This window comes from Triticum urartu, chromosome 5A (genome assembly GCF_056163025.1).
Source record: "Triticum urartu cultivar PI428250 chromosome 5A, HENAU_Tu73, whole genome shotgun sequence".
Taxonomy (NCBI): Eukaryota; Viridiplantae; Streptophyta; class Magnoliopsida; order Poales; family Poaceae; genus Triticum; species Triticum urartu.
This window is the reverse complement of record NC_141877.1, coordinates 570,933,959-570,954,499: the sequence shown is the minus strand read 5'-3', so window position 1 is coordinate 570,954,499 and position 20,541 is coordinate 570,933,959. Positions and strand designations below refer to the sequence as shown.

Genomic DNA, 20,541 nt, shown 5'->3' with positions numbered 1-20,541 from the left:
TTTGCGGGTTCCGTTTGTGAACTTATGCATAGGGGTTGGCACAAGTTTTCATCTTGACTCTCCGGTAGAAACTTTGGAGCACTCTTTGAAGTTCTTTGTGTTGGCTGAATATATGAATATGAGATTGTGTGATGCATATCGTATCATCAAACCCACGGATACTTGAGGTGACATTGGAGTATCTAGGTGACATTAGGGTTTTGGTTGATTTGTGTCTTAAGGTGTTATTCTACTACGAACTCTAGGATAGATTGAACGGAAAGAATAGCTTCATGTTATTTTACTACGGACTCTTGAATAGATCGATCAGAAAGGATAACTTTGAGGTGGTTTCATACCCTACCATAATCTCTTCGTTTGTTCTCTGCTATTAGTGACTTTGGAGTGACTCTTTGTTGCATGTTGAGGGATAGTTATATGATCCAATTATGTTATTATTGTTGACAGAACTTACACTAGTGAAAGTATGAACCCTAGGCCTTGTTTCAACGCATTGCAATACCGTTTGCGCTCACGTTTATCATTAGTTACCTTACTGTTTTTATATTTTCAGATTACAAAAACCTTTATCTACCATCCATATTGCACTTGTATCACCATCTCTTCGCCGAACTAGTGCACCTATACAATTTACCATTGTATTGGGTGTGTTGGGGACACAAGAGACTCTTTGTTATTTGGTTGCAGGGTTGTTTGGGAGAGGCCATCTTCATCCTACGCCTCTCACGGATTGATAAATTTTAGGTCATCCACTTGAGGGAAATTTAATATTGTCCTACAAACCTCTGCACTTGGAGGCCCAACAACATCTACAAGAAGAAGGATGTGTAGTAGGCATCACAGAGTCGACATCCCTCCCTTTATGGCCATAATTTTTAGAGGGCACTTCGAATCTAGCATGTGAGCCTCCATATGTGGAGGTTGTCCAAGTTGATATAGTGCACCCTCCATCTACCAAAATATTGGAACTAGGACATTAAGGACTAACACTCCCTTCTGCCACCGTCCACATGCCTACGCCGCCTTCTTTTGGTGCCACCTCCAAAAGCCCAGACCGTCGCGGTTTGACCCTTGTCACCTTCGCAGAGCTGTTCCCGGACCTGCACGCTTCACTACAGCCCCCACGCTTTCACCCTACGATCTGGACACACCACCCCTTCCACCGTGCGACCTCAAGGTGTTCGATGGCTTGCCGAGAGGTAAATTTCCCCAACCATTTCTTGTAGAATTCGTTTAGGGGCTCATAGTCATGCAGATGCACATAGGATTTGCATTACGTGTGGATGGATCTAATGGTGGAGCTAATGTTTTTTGATGATTCGTTCTCGGATTTGAGCTATGTGTCTGAGAGCGAAAATTAGCAAACTGTAGAAGACAAGGCAAAAATAAGGATCACACCCCTGCATCTCCCGTTGGGTCGAAAGCAACATATGACAAAACTTTTGTGTGACACTATGATTCAAGTGGTCATATAATGACACCATGCAAGGTTTCAATTTTCTTCCGACAGTGTTTAATATATTTTTATAATACAAAAGGCATTTTAAAAACATATGTGTGTGCATATGTGTCAATTATCACACACTATTGTTTGAATTTTAAAATTTAGTTCATCAAACAGGACACAAAACAAGTTTGCTAGAAAGAAAAAATGGGACACAAACGACCAATCAATGGATCTCACTCTCTGTCTTAACACTTCTGGACCGGGCTGAGAGATGCAGACGGACCGTGTCATGCTTAGATATATGGGCCGATAGAAAGGCCCAAGCAACTACAGATCTCAGGTTCTTCCAGTAGATAAAACTGCCGGAAGGCCAGAGTAGATAGCACATTTGACAGCTGAGATCAGCTAAATCATTTAAACGAACGGTCACCAACGTCTATGTCGTGTGAGGGCTGGGATTTTAAGGTGTCTTGGTTTCGTTGTTCTGCTAATGTTGTACATAAATTAGCTAGAGTCGGAGTAGGTGATGAACTTTGTCAGGTGTGGTTGGGGATCATCCCAGACTGTGGGCTTGATGTAATCTCGGATGAGATTCCAAACGCTTATGATTAAATAAATGCGGCCACATTGATCCTTAAAAAAAAGAGCTGGGATTAGCCTCAGTTTTATGATAATTTGGCTCAGTTTTGTAGGTGGAGCTTTGCTACACCTACATAAAATAATTGCAATTTTTTATTAGTGGGAATGGGGCCCCATCCTGGTAAGGTAATTTTCGTAAGTTAGTTTTGTGGGTGTAGGATTTTCGCTGTAGGTGAGGTCTGAGGTGCATTCATTAGGTGATGATGTTATCTCAAAGAAAATGTGAGGTGCATTCATCTCATCATTATTATGACGTGGTCAGTGATTGTTCATGAAAGGCCTGTTCAGCTCCACTCTGCTCCACGGCTTCGCTCCGAGAGCGGACGGAGCGTAGTTTAAAGTTTTGGAGCGGGCAAACAGCGGCTCCGCAGATTCTTGGAGCCGGTGGATCCCCGAACGGGGCCGAAGTTCCTCCGTGTCTTGTTGGAAGAAATCTGAATTGGCCATTTTAACATGAAATTCTAGGATACTCTTGTTTAACACTCTGTTCGTCACCATAGCGTCAAGTTATACATCTGTATGATATACTAAAACGCACAGGATTCAGTCGAGGTACTAGGGATCACAATTCAACCGAATTACAATGGCTATCAGACTGGTGCATGCTAAGCTGATGATGACGATGACGTTGGCGCTCACTTGCCCTGGTCTTTCCTGGCGGCCAGCAGGGAGCCGAAGGTGGGCCGGCAGTACGCCCCGGTGGCGTCGTGGAAGAACATGCCGGCGACGACCTTGTACATGGCCTCGGTCATGTGCACCCCGTCCCAGTTGACGTACCTGGCGGGCTGGGCGCAGGCGGTGGCGACCTCCGGCGAGCCGCAGGTGGCGAAGATCTCAAAGTTGTAGGCGCCGCCGCCTGTGCCGCAGCAGGCCTTGAAGGGCTCCGCGAAGCCGTACCTGGCCGGGCTGCGCACCACGGCGAGGTGCGCGGCGTGATAGTCGGCGTAGGCGATGATGGCGTCCGGGTGGCTACGCCGGAGCCGGTGGAGCGCCGCCTGGAGGTGGTGGTTGTGGTCGAGGCTCTGCTGGTTGACGGACGCCACGCAGCTGAGGTTGTCCCGGTCCCCCGACCGCGACAGCGTCATCGTCAACGGCAAGCATCCCGTCAGCGGCATCCCCTGCACCACCACATACCTGGCCCCTCTGTTCAGCAGCCCCTGCGTTTTTTTCATGTTTCTTTCTTAGTCACGCACCGATAAATCATTCTGGTGGTTGAGATAATTTTGCGCTTAATTTGTTCATAGAATAAGTATTTGTTTTCTAAAGATTCAAGTTTCACAAATTTGAAGTTTATAGAGAAAATCATCTATATTTACAGTACCAAATATATTTCATGATGGATCTAACGGTATTTATTTGGTATTCTAGATGTTGATACTTTTGTTATAAAAAATTGATCAAAATTTATAAAGTTTGACTAAAAAAATCTAAACATGCTATATAATGGGATAGATGGATTATTTCTCATATGACTAAACCATTTCTAGGCCACCACCATAACTTTTCAATACAAACACACCATTTGTTTAAATACGAAAAAAACCATTGGATGATTAGTAATATTTGTGTCCAATGTTTTGGGTGGCCCATCCTTGCTTCTCCCATATCCGACTGGTTATTCTCCCTTCACCGGGCAGTGGTGATTGTGATGTGGTGGTGCGGTGCCTTCAGGCTCGTTGGTGGTGTGTCAGTGCGTATAGTGGTGTGTTTGCCTCGGGTTCCATCGCTTCGGCGGTCGGTTGGGGACTTTGTGCCCTTTGTATCTGGTTTTCGCTCAGTTTTTCCAATTAATCAGACAACTTCCTTTTCCTATATAAAAATGCAGAAACCTCTATCCCTCTTTATATGTGTTAATTGAAAAACGAATGTGTAAATACAAAAGAGATGGAAATGAAACACTTTGACCTAGGTCGTCGACTCAATGGGGGAGTAACGAAGACCCATTTGCTATTTGTCTCATCCAAATGGAAACTCTTAATTACTATCGTGCACCCGCTAAATGTTAGGTGGGTGTACATGTATGACTCATATATTGTGGCATATCAGGCTAGTTAATTGTTGCTAGTTAGTTTGCCTTGTGCCTAAAAGTTGTTTATTATTTTAGCATTTTTCTAGTTTAGTTGTTTTGATACTTGTTTACTTTACGCATTCCTCGTTAGATTATCTTACCATTTACTCCCTCCTTTCCGGTTTATAGGACTTATCTCAAAATTTTGGTTTTTCCATTTTATAAGGTTCAATTTGGTTGTTCCCCATCACATGTTCAGACTTCAAGGTGCATTAAATCATTGCATGCAAGTATTAAGAGAAAACTGATCAATGCATGCACTTTATGCATGCATGCATTGCAATTAATGCATTTGTAAACATAATTTTTTGAGGAAAACAAGAGCATTAATTGGGTGCTTTTGTAAACTACAAAAAAAATTCCACCACTCATCATCTAACTTGGTTGGTGAGATTTTTAAATTGAGCCTTATAAACCGGAAAGGAGGGAGTACATGACTTGATAGAAGATATCTCATGTACACAACTATAGACCATGCCAACTCTAGTTATGGCAGGAATGCCCAACCTTAGCTCCTATGTTCCATAAATACCTTGAAATACTTTTGTAATAAGTATTGCGGTGATATGTGCCATTGCAGGCATCAAGTTGTAACGCTCCGGTCACATTCATTGGTTCCTGGCTGTTACGCCTGGCCTGATTTAGACTGACCTCACAGACAAACACTTAGCCACCAACGTCATCACAACACAGTCGGCGCCATAGTAGTCGAGGACAATCGGTTACATGCCACCACTCTTTACATATTGTTTCAACCCGTAGCAACACACGAGTATTTAGCTATTGATAATAAATGAACACTTGTATGGAGGCTAAAGAATGATTTCTTTTTGTAGGTGCAGATGGGATGCTACTTTGGACAATTGAACTTTATAAATGATATTATTTGATATGTGATCTGCATGCTGTCATATTCATAGTTGGTGCTTAGATAATTTTTACTGAACTACCAAAGCATCTTATATTTAGGAACTAAGGAGGTACAATATAATGGATAAATTGTCAAGACCTGCTTACAACAGACGTGAGGTGTCGCACGAACCAATTAGTGCAGTTATTATGACCCGAAACTTGCACTCTGTGCTTGGCTCAGTTACCCCTTCCATATTTACCCGCTGCACACAGGAGAGCGCCCACTTTTTTGGAGCTAAGACTATCTCTAGCAGATTTTATGTATCGCCTCGTCCTGCAAAATAACCGTTGTTTTACAGAATCGGTACAAAAAATCATCATGGCCAAGTCCTGTAAAACGGCCCGTCCCATCAGTTTTTTTATGGGGAGTTGTATATTTCGTCCGCCGTCCATCATACTCCCAAGATTTCTCCCTCTTTTTACAGTTTCATCTATCTCTCACGTGGCTTGGCGGGAGGAAAATTTTAGCCCCAACCGTTTCCGTTGCAGCTAGCGATGCCGCCTCCCAAACTCGATTCTGGCCAAATAGAGAAGCCACCGCATCTCGCCGCTGCCACCGGTGCCCCGCCAACCTCGATTCCGGCCGTAGGCGCGGCAGTAGCAGCTCGGCCGCCCACGAGTTCACCCCCGTGCAGGACATGAGATCCAATTATAATTTAGCGGGCGCTTTTAGGGGGTTTTATGCAATTTTGTCGGGATCATGAGAGATATTTATAGAATCTAACCGGAACAAAAGTCATACTATAAAAATGTAAAAAAACGTTTTGCTGTATCCTGTAAATCAATTTTGTGGTATAGATTTTAAGGGATGTGCTAGAGATGCTCTAAGGCCGAGTCAAACTTTATAAACTTTGACCAAATTTATACAAAAAAATATTAATATCCATAATACCAAATCAATGCCATTAGAATCATGATTTTATATATTTTCATATCATACATATTTGGTATCAAACTTTATATATAACAAAGCTAATATACTGAGTAAAAAAAACGGACGGGGTGTATCAACCTTACCGAGATAAGAGGGGGGTGAAGCTCTGAGCACCCGTTGTGCTCAGTACTGTAACTACTAGCCGCATTTCATTTTCAACAGCTACTCACGCTGTGCTAAGTACCATAACTATTAGCTGCATTTCATTTTCAATAGCTACTCACTGTGCTAAGTACTATAACTATTAGCTGCATTTCATTTTATCAGCTACTTATCGAGAATAGTCCTGAAATTGGGAGTCTAGCTATCAATGAGATCTAGCCAAAGCTAGTTGCTTCCTGTAACTTCCGTCAGACGTGCATGCATCAGCACCCATGCCCATGCATTTGTGAAGTGCTAGTGAGTACTGAGTAGTGACATCGAAGAAACGCAAAACTAGAGCAACACAGTGTACCTCGAGGAAGGTGGTGATCCTATCGATGGCCATGCTCCGGATGCGCTCTGACGGGAGGGCGTCGGGGGCCATGAAATTGTACCCGTAGTCGTTGGCGCCGATCTCGCCCACCCAGAACAACGCATCGCCGACGCCCCCGTCCTTGCCGCCGCCGCTGGCCCGCCGCGCCTTGAAGTGCGCGTCGAACCAGCCGAGCTGCGTCATGATGGACTGCGGCGTGATGTTGGCGCTGAGGTTCTGCCTGACGAAGAACTCGTGCTCGATGGCCGTCGCGCCGGCCACCGCAAAGTTGACGCCAGAGTAGCTGGCTTTGGTGGTGTTGGCGTTGCGGGAGAGGGTAGAGAGGTAAGGCGGGAGGAAGGAGGGGAGGGCAAGGAAGTCGGTGGCGAGGAAGTCGACGACGAGGCGGCCGTCGGAGTAGCGGTTGGTGGGGCGGTGGAAGAAGGTGGCGCCGTACGGTGAGTGGGACACGCCGAAGGAGTATGGCCCCGTTGTGGAGTGCGTGTTGCCCGTGTCCGTCAACGAGTCGCCGAAGGCGTACAGCGTCCGGAACGGCCCCGGCGAGGATGGCGCCGCGGCCGCGACGGAGACGACGGTCACGGTGACGACGAGGAGGAGGCGGCGAGCGGCGGAGGACACGGCCATGGCGAGCTGGATGCCGCTCAACTAGCTTGCTCCTTGCTGCAGCCTGTGCCGCCGGCGTTTGTTTCTCTGTTGCGTTTCGGTGCGGCGTGTCCGTGTCCGTGCGGCGGTTTTTAACTTTTTATAGTTGGTTCAGGCCCGCCGGCACAACGGGCTGGGCCAGACCGGGCTAATACGTCATAGAGGCCCCGCTCGGGCCTCCTACGTTATTTCACTTGCATGGTGTATTACTCCCGGGAGCAACTAGTTAATGAGCGCTTCTATCTTCTAAAAAAAAAGTTAACGAGCGTTTCTTGAGGGCCTCGCAACGATCAGCGCCACTTGAAGCGCTTTTAACCATTCGTCAGTGTCGCGCTCTGAGCGCTCCCACCGAATTTCGGCTTTTTAAACGGGGTTTTTTGAATTTTTTCAACGTTTTGGTTTTTCCATTGGTCTTTCTCAGCTTTTCAATCAAAAAAAAATTAGAAAAAAGTCTATTTTACTCCCCTCAACAAAGTCGATGGTTCACATAACCCCCCGAAGTCTAAAATGATTCACTTAACTCCTTAATAAAACCAATACCGATCAATACTCGCCCAAAATGGATTTGCCGGGTGGTTTTGCTAAATTGACTCGGTCAAGGCTGATTTGTTCACCGTGGAGTCTCCTCCGTCCTTGTGCAGCCTTGGCCTCTTTGGAAGGCGATGCACACAACATGGCCACCGGCAGCGACAGGCGCGGGGAGCCAGGGGCTGGCGGCGGCGACCTGTATGCCGGCTGGGGCTGAATAAGGAGTGCTCCGAGTCGACCTCAACGTAACGAAAGCTCGCCATGGTGGGCAGGAATCACAGCCTCCTTTTTCCTTCCTCCGGTGTGCACGTTAGTGATGTCTGGCTGCACAGCGTACTGCTCTTCATAGGATTCTTCCTCCTGGAGGACCACGGTGGCCGGTCCCAATGGTGGCTCGGTCAGGGACCGTGTCCACCCTAACCTCCCAGCACGGCGGATTGGCCACCATGCTCCGGATCCACGAGCCTCTGGCCTGACCTTCACTCAACCGGAATTGCCACGGCTGGCCAAACACCACCACACCTCGTCCTGGTTCCTCACTGCCTGCTCCGGATCCCAGCAGCGCGCTAGCGGTTGTGCGAACTGGATACAGTGGCCAGGTCGTTACATGAGAGATGCAGCCTGCTAGCGAGCAGCCCAGACTCCCCATCACCTCGCGCCACCAGCCGTCGCCGCCATCCTGCTCCATCCCCGGCCGAATCTCTTGCACCCAGCCGTGCCTCCTAACCTGTATCCGGGCAAGCACCTTCCTGAGACTCGCCCCACCTCGGCTATGCCTCCGGCACGGACAGAGGAGGCTGTCGGGAGCCGATGCATCCAGGACGGACTTGAGGGCCAGCAGAGGTTCATGTTTGTTACGTGCACGACGAGCGCCGGCGGAGAGAGAGATGGAGAGGGAGAGGGAGAGGGAGGGGAGAGGGAGAGGGAGAGAGAGAGAGGGCGAGAGAGAAAGGGAGAGGGAGAGAGAGAGAGAGAGTCAAGAGGCAACAACGGCGGCGGCGGGTCACGGGAACAGCAGCGGCGGTGACGCCGGACAAACCTGCATCGCCCCCCTCCCTCCCCTCCATTGGTCAACAAACCTCTTTGACCCAGTCCACGTCAGCAAACCACCTGAGAAACCCACTAACAACGATTTTTGAACGGTATTGGTTAGATTAGGGGGTTAAGTGAATCAAAAGAAAGATGAGGGGGTTATGCGAACAACCCACTTTCTTCAAGGGAGTAAAATGGACTTTTTCCAAAAAATTACGCAAAAGACACTTTTTTTTTTGTTTCCTTTCGCAGAGTCACGGTTTTGCTTCCACGAGAGGCACGGTTTTGCTTTCGCGAGAGTCACGGCTGTGCCTCTCGAAAACGAAAAAAATGTGTTTTCTGTTTTTTTCTTTCGCGAGAGTTATGGTTTTGTTTCTCCGAGAGGCACGGGTGTGCTTTCACGAGAGTCACGGCCGCGCCTCTCAGAAACAAAAAAAACGCGTTTTATATTTTTTTTCTTTCGCGAGAGTCACGGTTTTGCTTCCGCGAGAGGCATAGTTGTGCTTTCGTGAGAGTCACGACTGTGCCTCTCGAAAAGGAAAAAAACGTGTTTTCTGTTTTTTTTTATTTCATGAGAGTCACGGTTTTGCTTCCGCGAGAGGCATGATTGTGCTTTCATGAGAGTCACGGCCGTGCCTCTCGGAAAGGAAAAAAACGTGTTTTCTGTTTTTTCTTTCTTTCACAAGAGTCACGGTTTTGCTTACACGAGAATCACGGCCGTGCCTCCTCGGAAATAAAAAAAAACGCGTTTTCTTTTCTTTTTTCTTCTTCCGCGAGAGTCGCGGTTTTGCTTCCACGAGAGGCATGGTTGTGATTTCGTGAGAGGCACGGGCGTGCCTCTTTCGGAAAAAAAAACCCGTGATCCCGCTTCGGTTTTTTCGTCTGGTTTTTTTCATGAAAAAAAGTTCGTCAAAACTTATCAACATGCGATCTAGTTTTGAAGATCTCAACGTGAGGAATCCAACGGTGAAAGCGGTTCGAGATTTGGACCCACTGTTTAAGAGATAAAACGTTTGAATAAACGAATCTACGAAAAAAGAGAAAACTCCCCGGTTGCGATAAGTGACGCGCTGCATGTGCGTCACTTACCGCAACCAAAAAAATGTAGTGATCTTTACATCAAGTACTCCTCAATTAGTGATTGCGACTACTCCTTGCCACAGAGATTGACCTGCAGGTGCCAGCAAGACAATCTTTTTATCCCCCTTCCACAGAGATTGACCTGCAGGTGCCGGCAAGACAATCTGTGCTGCACGATGCTCCATTTCGGTTGGGAAAATAAGTTATGTGGAACACACAGGTTGTAAGTAGTAGGTGGTGGTACTAGAGACCATCTCCTTCTAAATGACGGGCGCAGCGGAGAGTGGCGTCGCCTGCAAGCCCAGTAACCACGTGGTCTCTTCAAGTTCATATCACGCAGAAGTCATGCGTGTTTATTTCCTCTAATTTTGAAAATAACTATAAATATGCATATTATGAAAAAAAATTGGTTCACTGTTTTTAAAGTGTTCAACACACATTAAAAAAATGTAAATGCAGTGTCTGCTCGACTTTTGAAAAGAAAAATCTACCATTTCAAAAAATGCAGAAACATTTCAAAAAAATCAGGTGTTTTAGAAAAAATGTATGTTACATTTAAAAAATATTATATAATGTAAAAAAAATGGTCCCTACCATTCAAAAAAATATGCAGGCTCCATTTAGAAAATTTATCATTCATTTCGAACAAAATGTTTGCGAATGAAAAAACAATTTATCCCATGTTAAAAAACACATAATTCAAGAAAACAAATCGCATTATACAAACAAATTGTTTCAACATGCATTGGAAAAATATTTAACACATATTCGTAAAATATTCAAAAACAAGTAGTAAAAAATTAAATCATGTATTAAAAATATTAAATGTATATAAAAAATGTTTTAGATGTATACGAAAAATGTACAATGTATATGAGAAAACTAGAAAACAAAACATATATTTACAAAAAATGTTAGTCATGTATTTGAAAGTGTTAAATGTATACAAAACTATACAATGTGTATGAAAAATTTAGAAATCTGTTACAAAAAGGAAAACGAAAAGGAAAAAATGGTGAAAAGCAAATAAAGAAACGAAGAAAATCGATAAAGAAACAAAGAAAACCGAAGAAAAGATAAAAGAGAAAAAACGATACAAAACCGCACCTCAACATGTCCCTTACCGGGCCGGCCCACAGGTAGCGAGCGGTGTCGATGCCAGAGGCGTGACACATTAGGAGGGCAACGTATAGGTCTTGCGCTAAATAACTACAAAAATTATATACTCTATTCGTTTGGGCCTTTTTCTTTAGCTGGATCCAACCTACTCAATTTTAGTTTTGCCCCTGTTCCGTTAAATGGTTGTTCACTTTTGCCTTCCACACCATTTCTATCATGTCCAAGCCATTTAGCAAATGCCCCTGGCTAAGGCAAATGATTTTATGTGGTTATGTCTTTACGTTGCAGGTATTACAATGCAGTTCCTATGCACAAAACGATTATTTTGGAAAGTGGTTGCCTGTACATGCATAACCACTTATCTACTAATGGTGTTATGGACAGGTCGGACTTGCTTTATTTCAAGAAGGCGAATGGGGTCTTTGACTTGTTCCAGTATTTCAAAATGGACCCACACTGTCAAGGAAGCCCATTTGCCTCCTACTGCTCTCGCCACCGCAAGGGTGCGCCGCTAGGCAAAACCAGCACAACGCCGCCGGTGGTAGGAGGTCTTCTCATGGTTTCGTGCCTTGTGGGGTGGCCTGGTATGACGGGAGGATCAACTGTTGTGCATGCTGGCGCAAGACCTGCAAGTGGACGACCAAGCAGCATTCGCATTGGATGTTCAAGATTTGACGCGGTTGTGCGGTGTTGCTGCAGGTTCGCGCGTTAGCGGCGGTTCTAGGCTAGCCGCTAAGATCCCGTGACTTGGTAACCTTCGGCGGCAACTCGTCCTGGCCTAATCATCATAGGAGGGCGCGGAGACATGATCATGGGCGGTAACAGACTTTAGGAAGTCGCTGTGTCTTGGTCGGGGCGACTAGGGCGGCAGCGTTGCCCCAGTTTAGGAATAATATCCTCCCTGTCATTTCCTCGTTTCAGCAATGCGCTTAGCGTCGGTGGAGGGCGTGTAGAGGTGTTTCTTCGGCTTATCTTCCTGGATACGGACGGTTTTGATCTCTGGTGGATCCGTATGGATTTGGCCGACACTTGTGGTCTTTAGAGTACTTGCAGGCTCTTTTGGGTGTTTTCTTTTCCGGGGTGGCAATTTTCTACGCACATAACAGTCGCCAACGTCTTCTGGTCTACATCAATGACTTTTCAACCACTGCTTCTACAAGCTCCTTGTTTCAAACAAAGTTGTTCCGTCAAGATGAAGGCCTAGAGGCAGCAACAAGGTTTGCTCATGACGCGTTGTCGATGGTTACAAGAGGAAGAAGACTTTGACAACCCTAAAGATTTGGAGTTGCGATGCATAAAATATGGCCTTAGGACTTCCCAAAAAGGCCATGAATAGATTATAGCTTAATGAAGAGCGGCTATTTGGCTCCTCAGCTCATCTACTCCCACCATGAACAGTAAAATCAGAATAAATACTAGAAAAATTCAAAACAAAATCCAAATGTTTGTTGCATGAAAGAAAGATGCTTCAGTGCGTAAGCTCCATGCCAAATTTCAGCTAGTTTGAACATCTGAGTGTCTCTCAGCAAAAAAGAGAAATTTAGGGTCTATGGAACAATTTACAGGTTGGACCCTTTTTTTGTAAGAGCTACTCAGATGTCCGAACAAGCTGAAAGTTGGCATGGCCCTCACCCACTGAAAAAGCTTCCATACAAAAATAATTTGGATTTTTTTTAAAATTTAAAGTTTACTGTTCACTGGATGCAGATGAGCCCAGACTTAGAAATGGATTGCGCATAATCTTGCTAAATGTGGTTATAGAATTAAAACTTATTTTCGTTAGTTGGGAGTGTACCATCCCGCGTCACAGCTGGTGTTGTTGAGGATTGTAGAATCTCAGATGCTTACATATATGCATATACACTTACCCCGCCTCATTCCTTTCATGCTGATTTTGGGCTTCATAACCTACTTTGTACTGCAAATTGTTCGTACAGTTAGCAGGTTAAAATCGTTCAAAAATTTCTTTACAGATTAAGATGTGTACGCTAAGGAACCACGTGCATACTTTGTTTGGTGAGCAATCATAATCTGGGAGGATGTACGCAAGGGAAGCACGCCAGAAAGCGTGCACGACATAAAAAAAGAGAAAAGAAAGAGTCGAAAAATGTTTCTTCGGCCGTCTCAGACAGTAACGAGTGAAATGCAGCTAGCTCACTCGTTTAGGAGGGTAACAAATCTCTGGAAATTCTCATACGAGGACCCGCCCTCGCCGATGCTCCTACGCGCTGCATTCCTGAGCATCCCTACCCTCTCCGCGATTCCCTCGTCGCCGATGACCTGCTCAAGTTTGCTCTTCACCTCCTCCTTCGTCACGACTCCATCTCCGAGCGTCACGGCCAAGCCGGTCCTCCAGATGTCGCAGATGTAGCTCCGGTTCGTGAACTGGTCGGCGAAGTAGGGCCAGCACAGGATCGGCACGCCGTTCCTCACCCCTTCCATCGTCGAGTTCCACCCGCAGTGCGACACGAAGCACGCCACCGCGGGATGCGCCAGAACCTGCATGTTGACATGGATGAGAACCTGGAGCTTGCAATGAGCGCTGACAGACGCACATTTCTTGGTAATGTACGCACCTGCTGCTGGGGGCACCAGCTGACGATCATGCCCTTGCCGGCGACGCGGCTCTGGAACTCGTCGAACCATGCCTTGCCGAGGCCGTCGGAGGTGAAGTCCGGGCGCACCACCCACAGGAACGGCCGGCCGGTGAGCTCCAGCCCCTCGGCGAGCTCTCTGAACTGCCGCGGGTCGAAGATGGTGAAGCTGCCGAACGCCACGTACACGACGGAGCCTTCGGACTGCGAGCCGAGCCACTCCAAGCAGCTGATGTCTTCCGGCCAGAACTGCCCGACAGGCTTCCGGAGCTCCTGGTCGGCAAACAGCGGGCCGATGGGCAATATCTCCGGGAACATTTCAAACGTCGTTGTCTCGGCGTCGTGGAACGAGTTGCACACGACGATCTCGGCGAGGTTGGTCGCTTGGGCGTTGTCGGTGACCACGAGCTTGAAGATCAGCTGCTGCCCCTCGGTTGGACCGTCGATGTACCACGGCAGGCGCGACATGCAGATCGTCGGCATCTTGGGGGCGATCTCATATATTCCCTCCTGCTTTGCCACGCCTGCAATGCACTTATTTGTCATCATGTGTGCTTCAAGGGAAAATCGCAAAGCTGATTGATATGCAATCTGCAGAGACGATGCACATATGACTTCTGCTGCAGAGTTATATTGTTATCGTTGGTGGTTAGTTTGATATGTCATATCAAGACAAATATCTGATTTAAAGTGAAATTTCCTCTGATTTTAGCTATATGCAAGTCACCTGAATTTTCAATTTGGGTCAGTCACTTTGTTGGCATACTACCTGTGCCATTAACTTATTCCTTCTTAGGAAACTTCCTTTGGCAAAAACATTGACCGTTAGATGCTTATTATTGAATATTATAACATAGTGCAAATTTCGTGTAAATTTTGTGCAAATTTGGTCATTGTTTGTTTTAGTTTGTTATTTTATTTTTCCTTAAAGGGTAATACCATGCCACTAATTCATTCTTCCCTATATAACTTATTTTTTATTTTGTTTTATTTTCTTAGTATTAGTGTAAGGGAAAAAAGAATGCTAAAAAAGAAGAAGAAGAAAGTGCCTTTGGATCTAGATCGGGTGGTGGAGAGTGGTGGAGAAAATTTGACTGAACACCCAAAAAATAAGCACCTATCAAATAATAGCTCCCATAACATGGATATATATTTACTCAATTTTTATGCAATGTGTGTCCGATTCATACCGATGTGTTAAAATTGCACTACGATACCCTTATTTTTGCACGTTAGAAAACAATGCAATTTCTATGCCAATCATGTGCAATTTTTTTGTCATTTTTTGTTTTATTTGTTTTTACATTTTATTTCTTCTTTTGTGCAATGCAATATCATGCCGCTAACCATGGCCAACCCTTCCAACCCAAGTTTTCAGAAGGTCTTTTCCACCATAGTCACCCCAGGCAATCTCGTCGACAGCTAGAGGAATGGGGATCCATCCCTTCCGTTTTTCTTATCTTTATAAGGGTTTTGGTTTTCTAGCAGCATCGGGGAGGTGCTGGCGGTGACAACGTATTGGAATGAGATCTCTCCGCCATTTCCCTACACCGGCGACGTCTAATCCTACACCAACCATGGTGTTGTCAAATATGCTGGCTCTCTTCGGATCTTTAGATCTTGGCAACTAGTGTAGCAATCTAGGAATGTTGTTGGTTGGATCATAGTGCGCCGACTTCGATATCTTCTTTCAATTTGTTAAGCAACATGATCTGGTTTCTTGAACCCTCTTGACAGGTGGAGAAGGAGTGTAAGCATGTGTTTGTGTGGTCTGATGCCCCAATCGATGTGTGTTCAACAGTTTTTAGATCTCGTTTCAAGCGGTGAGTAGCTATTTCGGTCTTCAAAGCATGGTATGATGAGGCCGTTTGCAGGTGTCCCTTTTCTTTACCATCGGTTCAATACAATTTTGAATTTTCGATGGGTGGTGTATAATCCAAGAAAGAAGATGAAGAGTATGACTATCAATGTAATTTTATTTTTTACTGGTTGTTTTGTGTCTAGTTGTCTTTCCATTGAACTGACAACTTTTTTTTGACAATTATCAGACCTAAGATGCCGTTTAGTGTCTTTTTCTCAAATAATTTTTTTTGCCAAAATATTTTTTTGTTTTAAGTACTCCTTCCGTTTTAAAATTTCTGAAGTTTTAGATTTGTCCTAAACTAAACCTATTTAAGTTCGACCAAATATATGAAAAAAATACCAACTTCTACAACAGAAAATTAGTTTCATTGGATTTAGCATAATATATATTTTAAACTATATATGTTCCATGTATTATATATTTGGAAAGTTTTCACCAAACTTGGTCGAATTTTACGAAAGTTTGACTTGGCACAAATGTAGAACTTTTAATATTTTGAAACGGAGGAATATGTATATAATAAATAATCGAAACTTTTATTTTATGATATATAAATATAAACAATGGAAACTAGGCAGTAGAAGGATAGATATTTGGTACCCTTGTCATCGATGAAGCCATCCTCTATCATCTTGGGAATGCTGGACCACATCTTGAAACATGAATATTGGATTGATAATATGAGAATCAAAACGGGGAATGTCATAGTTGTAAATGTGGAGCGGCCGCTCTACATTGGCATGAATGCGCGCACTTGCCGCTCTGCGCGAACGCGCGTGGGTGAGGGAGGGTTTCGTGTGGACTAGGATGGTCAAAAGCGGGCGTGGGTGTTGTCCGGACGCCCGCAAAGCCCGCACGTTTGTCTTTGGTTTACGGGGAAAAGTGCGTCCGGACCACCATGCGGACCGATACAAGCTCGCGTTGGATCGCACAACAAGTCCGAACCACACGGTCCACACGGTTGCGCGCGGCTTGAGCGTCAACGTTGGAAATGCCATAACGTATTTTGTATTCCAAACGGTTCGTACAGTTAGCAGGTTAAAATCGTTCGGATTTTTCTTCTTCTACAGATTAAGAAGTGTACGCTAGGGAACCACTATACTTGGTGAGCCATCATAATCTGGGAAGATATATACGCAAGGGAAACGCGTCAGAAAGCGTGCACAATGTATAACAAATAAAAAGAGAAACACGAAAAATGTTTCTCAGTATACAGTAAAATGAGCTCACTCGTTCAGGAGGGTAACAAATCTCTGGAAATTCTTATAAAAAGAGAAACACGAAAAATGTTTTTTCATACACCTTTTTGCAATTCATTGATGTATGTATATATGGATGTCGTATGTATATGTATATATGCAGATGTATGTATGATCCATGGATATGTATGCATTGATGTATGATTTTTTTTCATAGAATTTTTTTGTTAATTTATGTATGTATATATATATATATATATATATATATGCATATTTAGAAGAAAAAAATGTGTTGCAAAAGTTACATTTAAGGTTAGTTGATTTAGTGCATTTTAGGTTATTAGTTCTACTGTTAGTGCATTTTAGGATACTAGATTCTAGGTTAGTGGATCAGAGAGGAAAAGGTAAAATAATGAAAAGGAAGAAAACAGGAAGAAGGAAGAAGAAGAAAAAGAAGGAGAGTAAAAGGAAAATAAGAAGAGGAAGAAGGAGAAGAAGAAGGAGAAGAAGGAGAGGAAGAAGTGGAGAAATAAATAAGAAAAGGAAAAAAAATAAAAAAAGACCTCGTTTCAAGCGGTGGGTGGCTATTTCGATTTTCAAAGCATGGCATGGTGAGGCCGTTTGTAGGTGTTCCTTTTCTTGGCCATCAGTTCAATACAATTTTGAATTTTCGATGGCCGGTGTATAATCGAAGAAAGAAGATGAAGAGTATGATTTTCAATGTAATTTTATTTTTTACTGGTTGTTTTGCGTCTAGTTGTCTTTCCATTGAACTGACAACTTTTTTTGACAATTATTAGATTTAAGATGCCCTTTAGTGTCTTTCTCAAATGATTTTTTAGATCTTTTACAATAGTTTGAAAAAAAATCCCAAAATATTTTTTTAGGTTTAATACTCCTTCCATTTTAAAATACCTGAAGTTTTAGATTTGTCCTAAACTAATAAACTTATTTAAGTTCGACCAAATATATGAAAAAAATACCAACTTCTACAACAGAAAATTAGTTTCATTGGATTTAGCATAATATATATTTTAAACTATATATGTTCCATGTATTATATATTAGGAAAGTTTTTAGCAAACTTGGTGGAATTTTACTAAAGTTTGACTTGGGACAAATGTAGAACTTTTAATATTTTGAAACGGAGGAGTATGTATATAATAAAGAATCGAAACTTTTCTTTTATGATATATATAAATATAAACAATGGAAACTAGGCAGTAGAAGGATAGATATTTGGTACCCTTGTCATCGATGAAGCCATCCTCTATCATCTTGGGAATGCTGGACCAAATCCCGAGACTCGCCGCGGCCGCGGGCCAGACGGCAGCCACCCGGACGCTGAGGTTCTTGGCACCCTGGTAGCAGAACCCTAGGTTGACGTCGGCGAGGAGCCACTTGACCTTCTCCCCGGACGCCTCCGTCCCCCTGATGAGGTCCTCCACGTAGCCCGGCACGTACCGCGTGATGGCGCCCACGAACTTGCAGAGGTCCCTGCGGTCGTCGCCTTCGGCCATGCCGTCCGGTATGGAGACGAGGCGGATGCCGCACAGCGCGTCGCCGGTGGTGCCGGTGTCGAGGAGGAGCGCGTGGATGAGCTCGGTGCAGACGAAGGTAACCTGGAAGCCGTGGTCGACGAGGCGGTGCGACAGCTCCATGAACGGCGTGACGTGGCCCTGCGCCGGGAACGGCAGCACCATGACGTGAGGCGCGGCGCCGGCCATGCTGGTCGACTCACTGCTGGGGTTGATTTCCGAAGCTAGCTGCGCCGTCGGCGTAGACGCTGCGTCGCTGCCTTCTGCCAATATTGGACAAGCAGCGTACGGAGAGAAAGAGAGACGGACAGATACTGATAAGCGCGCGTTGCTTTGGCAGTTGCGCCCGTCGCCGCACTAAACGATCTCGTCGTTTTCTCTCTGCCCTCTGGTACGACTACGATCGGCGAGACCGGCTGCCGGCTGTCGCCGGCGCTGCCGGCTCGCGTTTCTGTTGGCCGCGCGCGATGATGGACACGAGGAGTGAGAGTGACAAGTGGGGGGTCGGCCCGGTGGGGTGATTCTTCTTATTGGGCCTTTCGAGTGAGGAGTCTTTTTTTTTAACTTGTGGCACATTTTATTCAAATTAAATAATGGTTACATCTCTAACAAGGGCATCTAGAATACTGTGTGGAGGATCATTATCCCACGCAATTACAGAATTTGAATCAAAAGATTTTCTAGTTAGCTCATGTGCCACAGTGTTTGCCTCTCTAGGACAATATGCATAGGATACCAGACCGATCCTGTGAGCAAGGATGAAACAGTCACTCAAAATAGCAGAATAGGGGCTCAGTATTTCCATCTCTCTCCATTGCATGCTGATGTGACTTCCAAGCAATCCGATTCAAACATGATATTTGAGCATCCCAGCTGATCTGCCAAGGCCAAGCCGTTCAATATAGCCATTGCTTCGGCAGTAGGGGCATCTCGCACTTAACTAAAGAGTGTCGTTGAGCCTGCAAGTGCTTGCCCATGGTGATCCCGAAGAATAGCCGCAGTTGCTCCCCTTCCATTGTCCATGAAACATGCATCAACATTCACCTTATACTTGTTATGTTCTGGTTTTGCCCACTTAACTTGAGGAACATCAGCAGCCTTCTTTGCTCCAGCAAAGTTAATCGTTATTGCATATATGGAGAGGGCAGATTTTGGTGGGCTCGCCACCCCTTCGCCCTTCACCAACTGCCTCCGTTGCCACCATATATACCAAGCCCCCACAAATATGGACTCATGTATGCCACTCTGAGTTAGTTGCACAAGATGCTGTTGTTTATCTCTAAGGATATTCTCGAGGATGATACTGCCAGATCGGTCCTGTTCTGCTGCCACTTCAACTATTTCATGAACTCCCATAGCCCGCCAAACAGCTCTAGCTCGGTCACAAGTGAACATAAGATGCTTCAAATCTTCAGCTGCATTTCTACAAACCGGACATTGTCCCGAGACGGGAATATGTCGGTTTGCGAGTAATGCCATACCCGGTATCATCCCATGTAGCACCTTCCAGCCAAAATTTTCCACTTTGCTAGGAACATTCAGCTTCCAGAGAATCTCCCAAACAGGATTGGAAGATGATGGTCCGTCCTCTTCTCTTCTTATTCTGCCCCCGAACTGGTGAGCCCATTCTGTATAGTACGCGGATCGGACAGAGAAAGAGAAGGATTGTGTTTTATGCCAAGCTATGAAATCCTCTGTCAGATTTGTGCTCAGGGGTATCCTCAAAATTCTCTCAACATCAATAGATATAAAATTATCACGTAAAAGTGCTTCATCCCAAGTTCTTGTCTAAGGGTCAATCAGTTCGTCAACAGTTTGCAGCATACACATTCATTTCAGTGAGATAACTTTTCTTGATGGGCTACATGGGATCCAATGGTCTTCCCATATGTTAATGCTACTACCAGATGCAACTCGCCAAATATGCCCCCTTTTGAAGGTCTGCAACCCAGCCACTGTACTTTGCCATGTAAATGGTGACCCCTTTTTAGGTCCTGCTTTTAGAAGGTTCCCATCAGGACAGTACTTTGCTCGAAGCACTCTAGCACATAAGCTATCCGGATTGGAAATAAATCTCCAACTTTGCTTTGCTAGCATCACTAAGTTAAAAGCACGTAGATCTCTAAACCCCATGCCGCCATCTCTCTTGGGCAGGGTCGGGCCCATAGTGGTGCAAAAAGTGCGGCCCGCACAGGGCCCAAAAATTTGGGGGGCCCCAATTTTTTTACAAAGGCCTAGTACTAAAAAAAACTTATGCGCTTTGGGCTGCTGGGTGCTGTAGTGGTCTGGACTGCTGGAGTCGAAGCAACGAGGGCATCGAGGATCGAGCCATCGAGCGACCAGCGCTGAAACGGGATCGGGGATCGATCTCCTCCTCCTCTTCCAGTCCTCCTACTCGTCTCGATCGCTACAGCCTGCAGGAAAGGACCTTTGATCCAAGGTGTTCACTTCGCCTGTGTTGGAGTCTGAT

General features: G+C 45.1%; 2 protein-coding genes across 2 annotated transcripts; both read right to left on the bottom strand.

The window, feature by feature from the left end:
* Positions 1 to 2,619: 2,619 nt before the first annotated feature.
* LOC125505982 (GDSL esterase/lipase At3g48460-like) lies at positions 2,620 to 7,099 on the bottom strand. The gene is made up of 2 exons (XM_087523949.1): positions 6,455 to 7,099; positions 2,620 to 3,243 (listed from the first exon to the last, which is right to left on the bottom strand). The coding sequence occupies exons 1-2, from the start codon at positions 7,097 to 7,099 to the stop codon at positions 2,722 to 2,724; spliced, it is 1,167 nt and encodes a 388-aa protein (XP_087380075.1). The 3' UTR covers positions 2,620 to 2,721.
* Positions 7,100 to 13,000: 5,901 nt separating this feature from the next.
* On the bottom strand, positions 13,001 to 18,262 carry LOC125505980 (UDP-glycosyltransferase 83A1-like). Its single transcript, XM_048670874.2, has 3 exons — positions 17,780 to 18,262; positions 13,453 to 13,994; positions 13,001 to 13,375 (listed from the first exon to the last, which is right to left on the bottom strand). Exons 1-3 carry the CDS (start codon positions 18,258 to 18,260, stop codon positions 13,031 to 13,033), a joined length of 1,368 nt encoding a protein of 455 aa, XP_048526831.2. The 5' UTR covers positions 18,261 to 18,262; the 3' UTR covers positions 13,001 to 13,030.
* Positions 18,263 to 20,541: the final 2,279 nt, after the last annotated feature.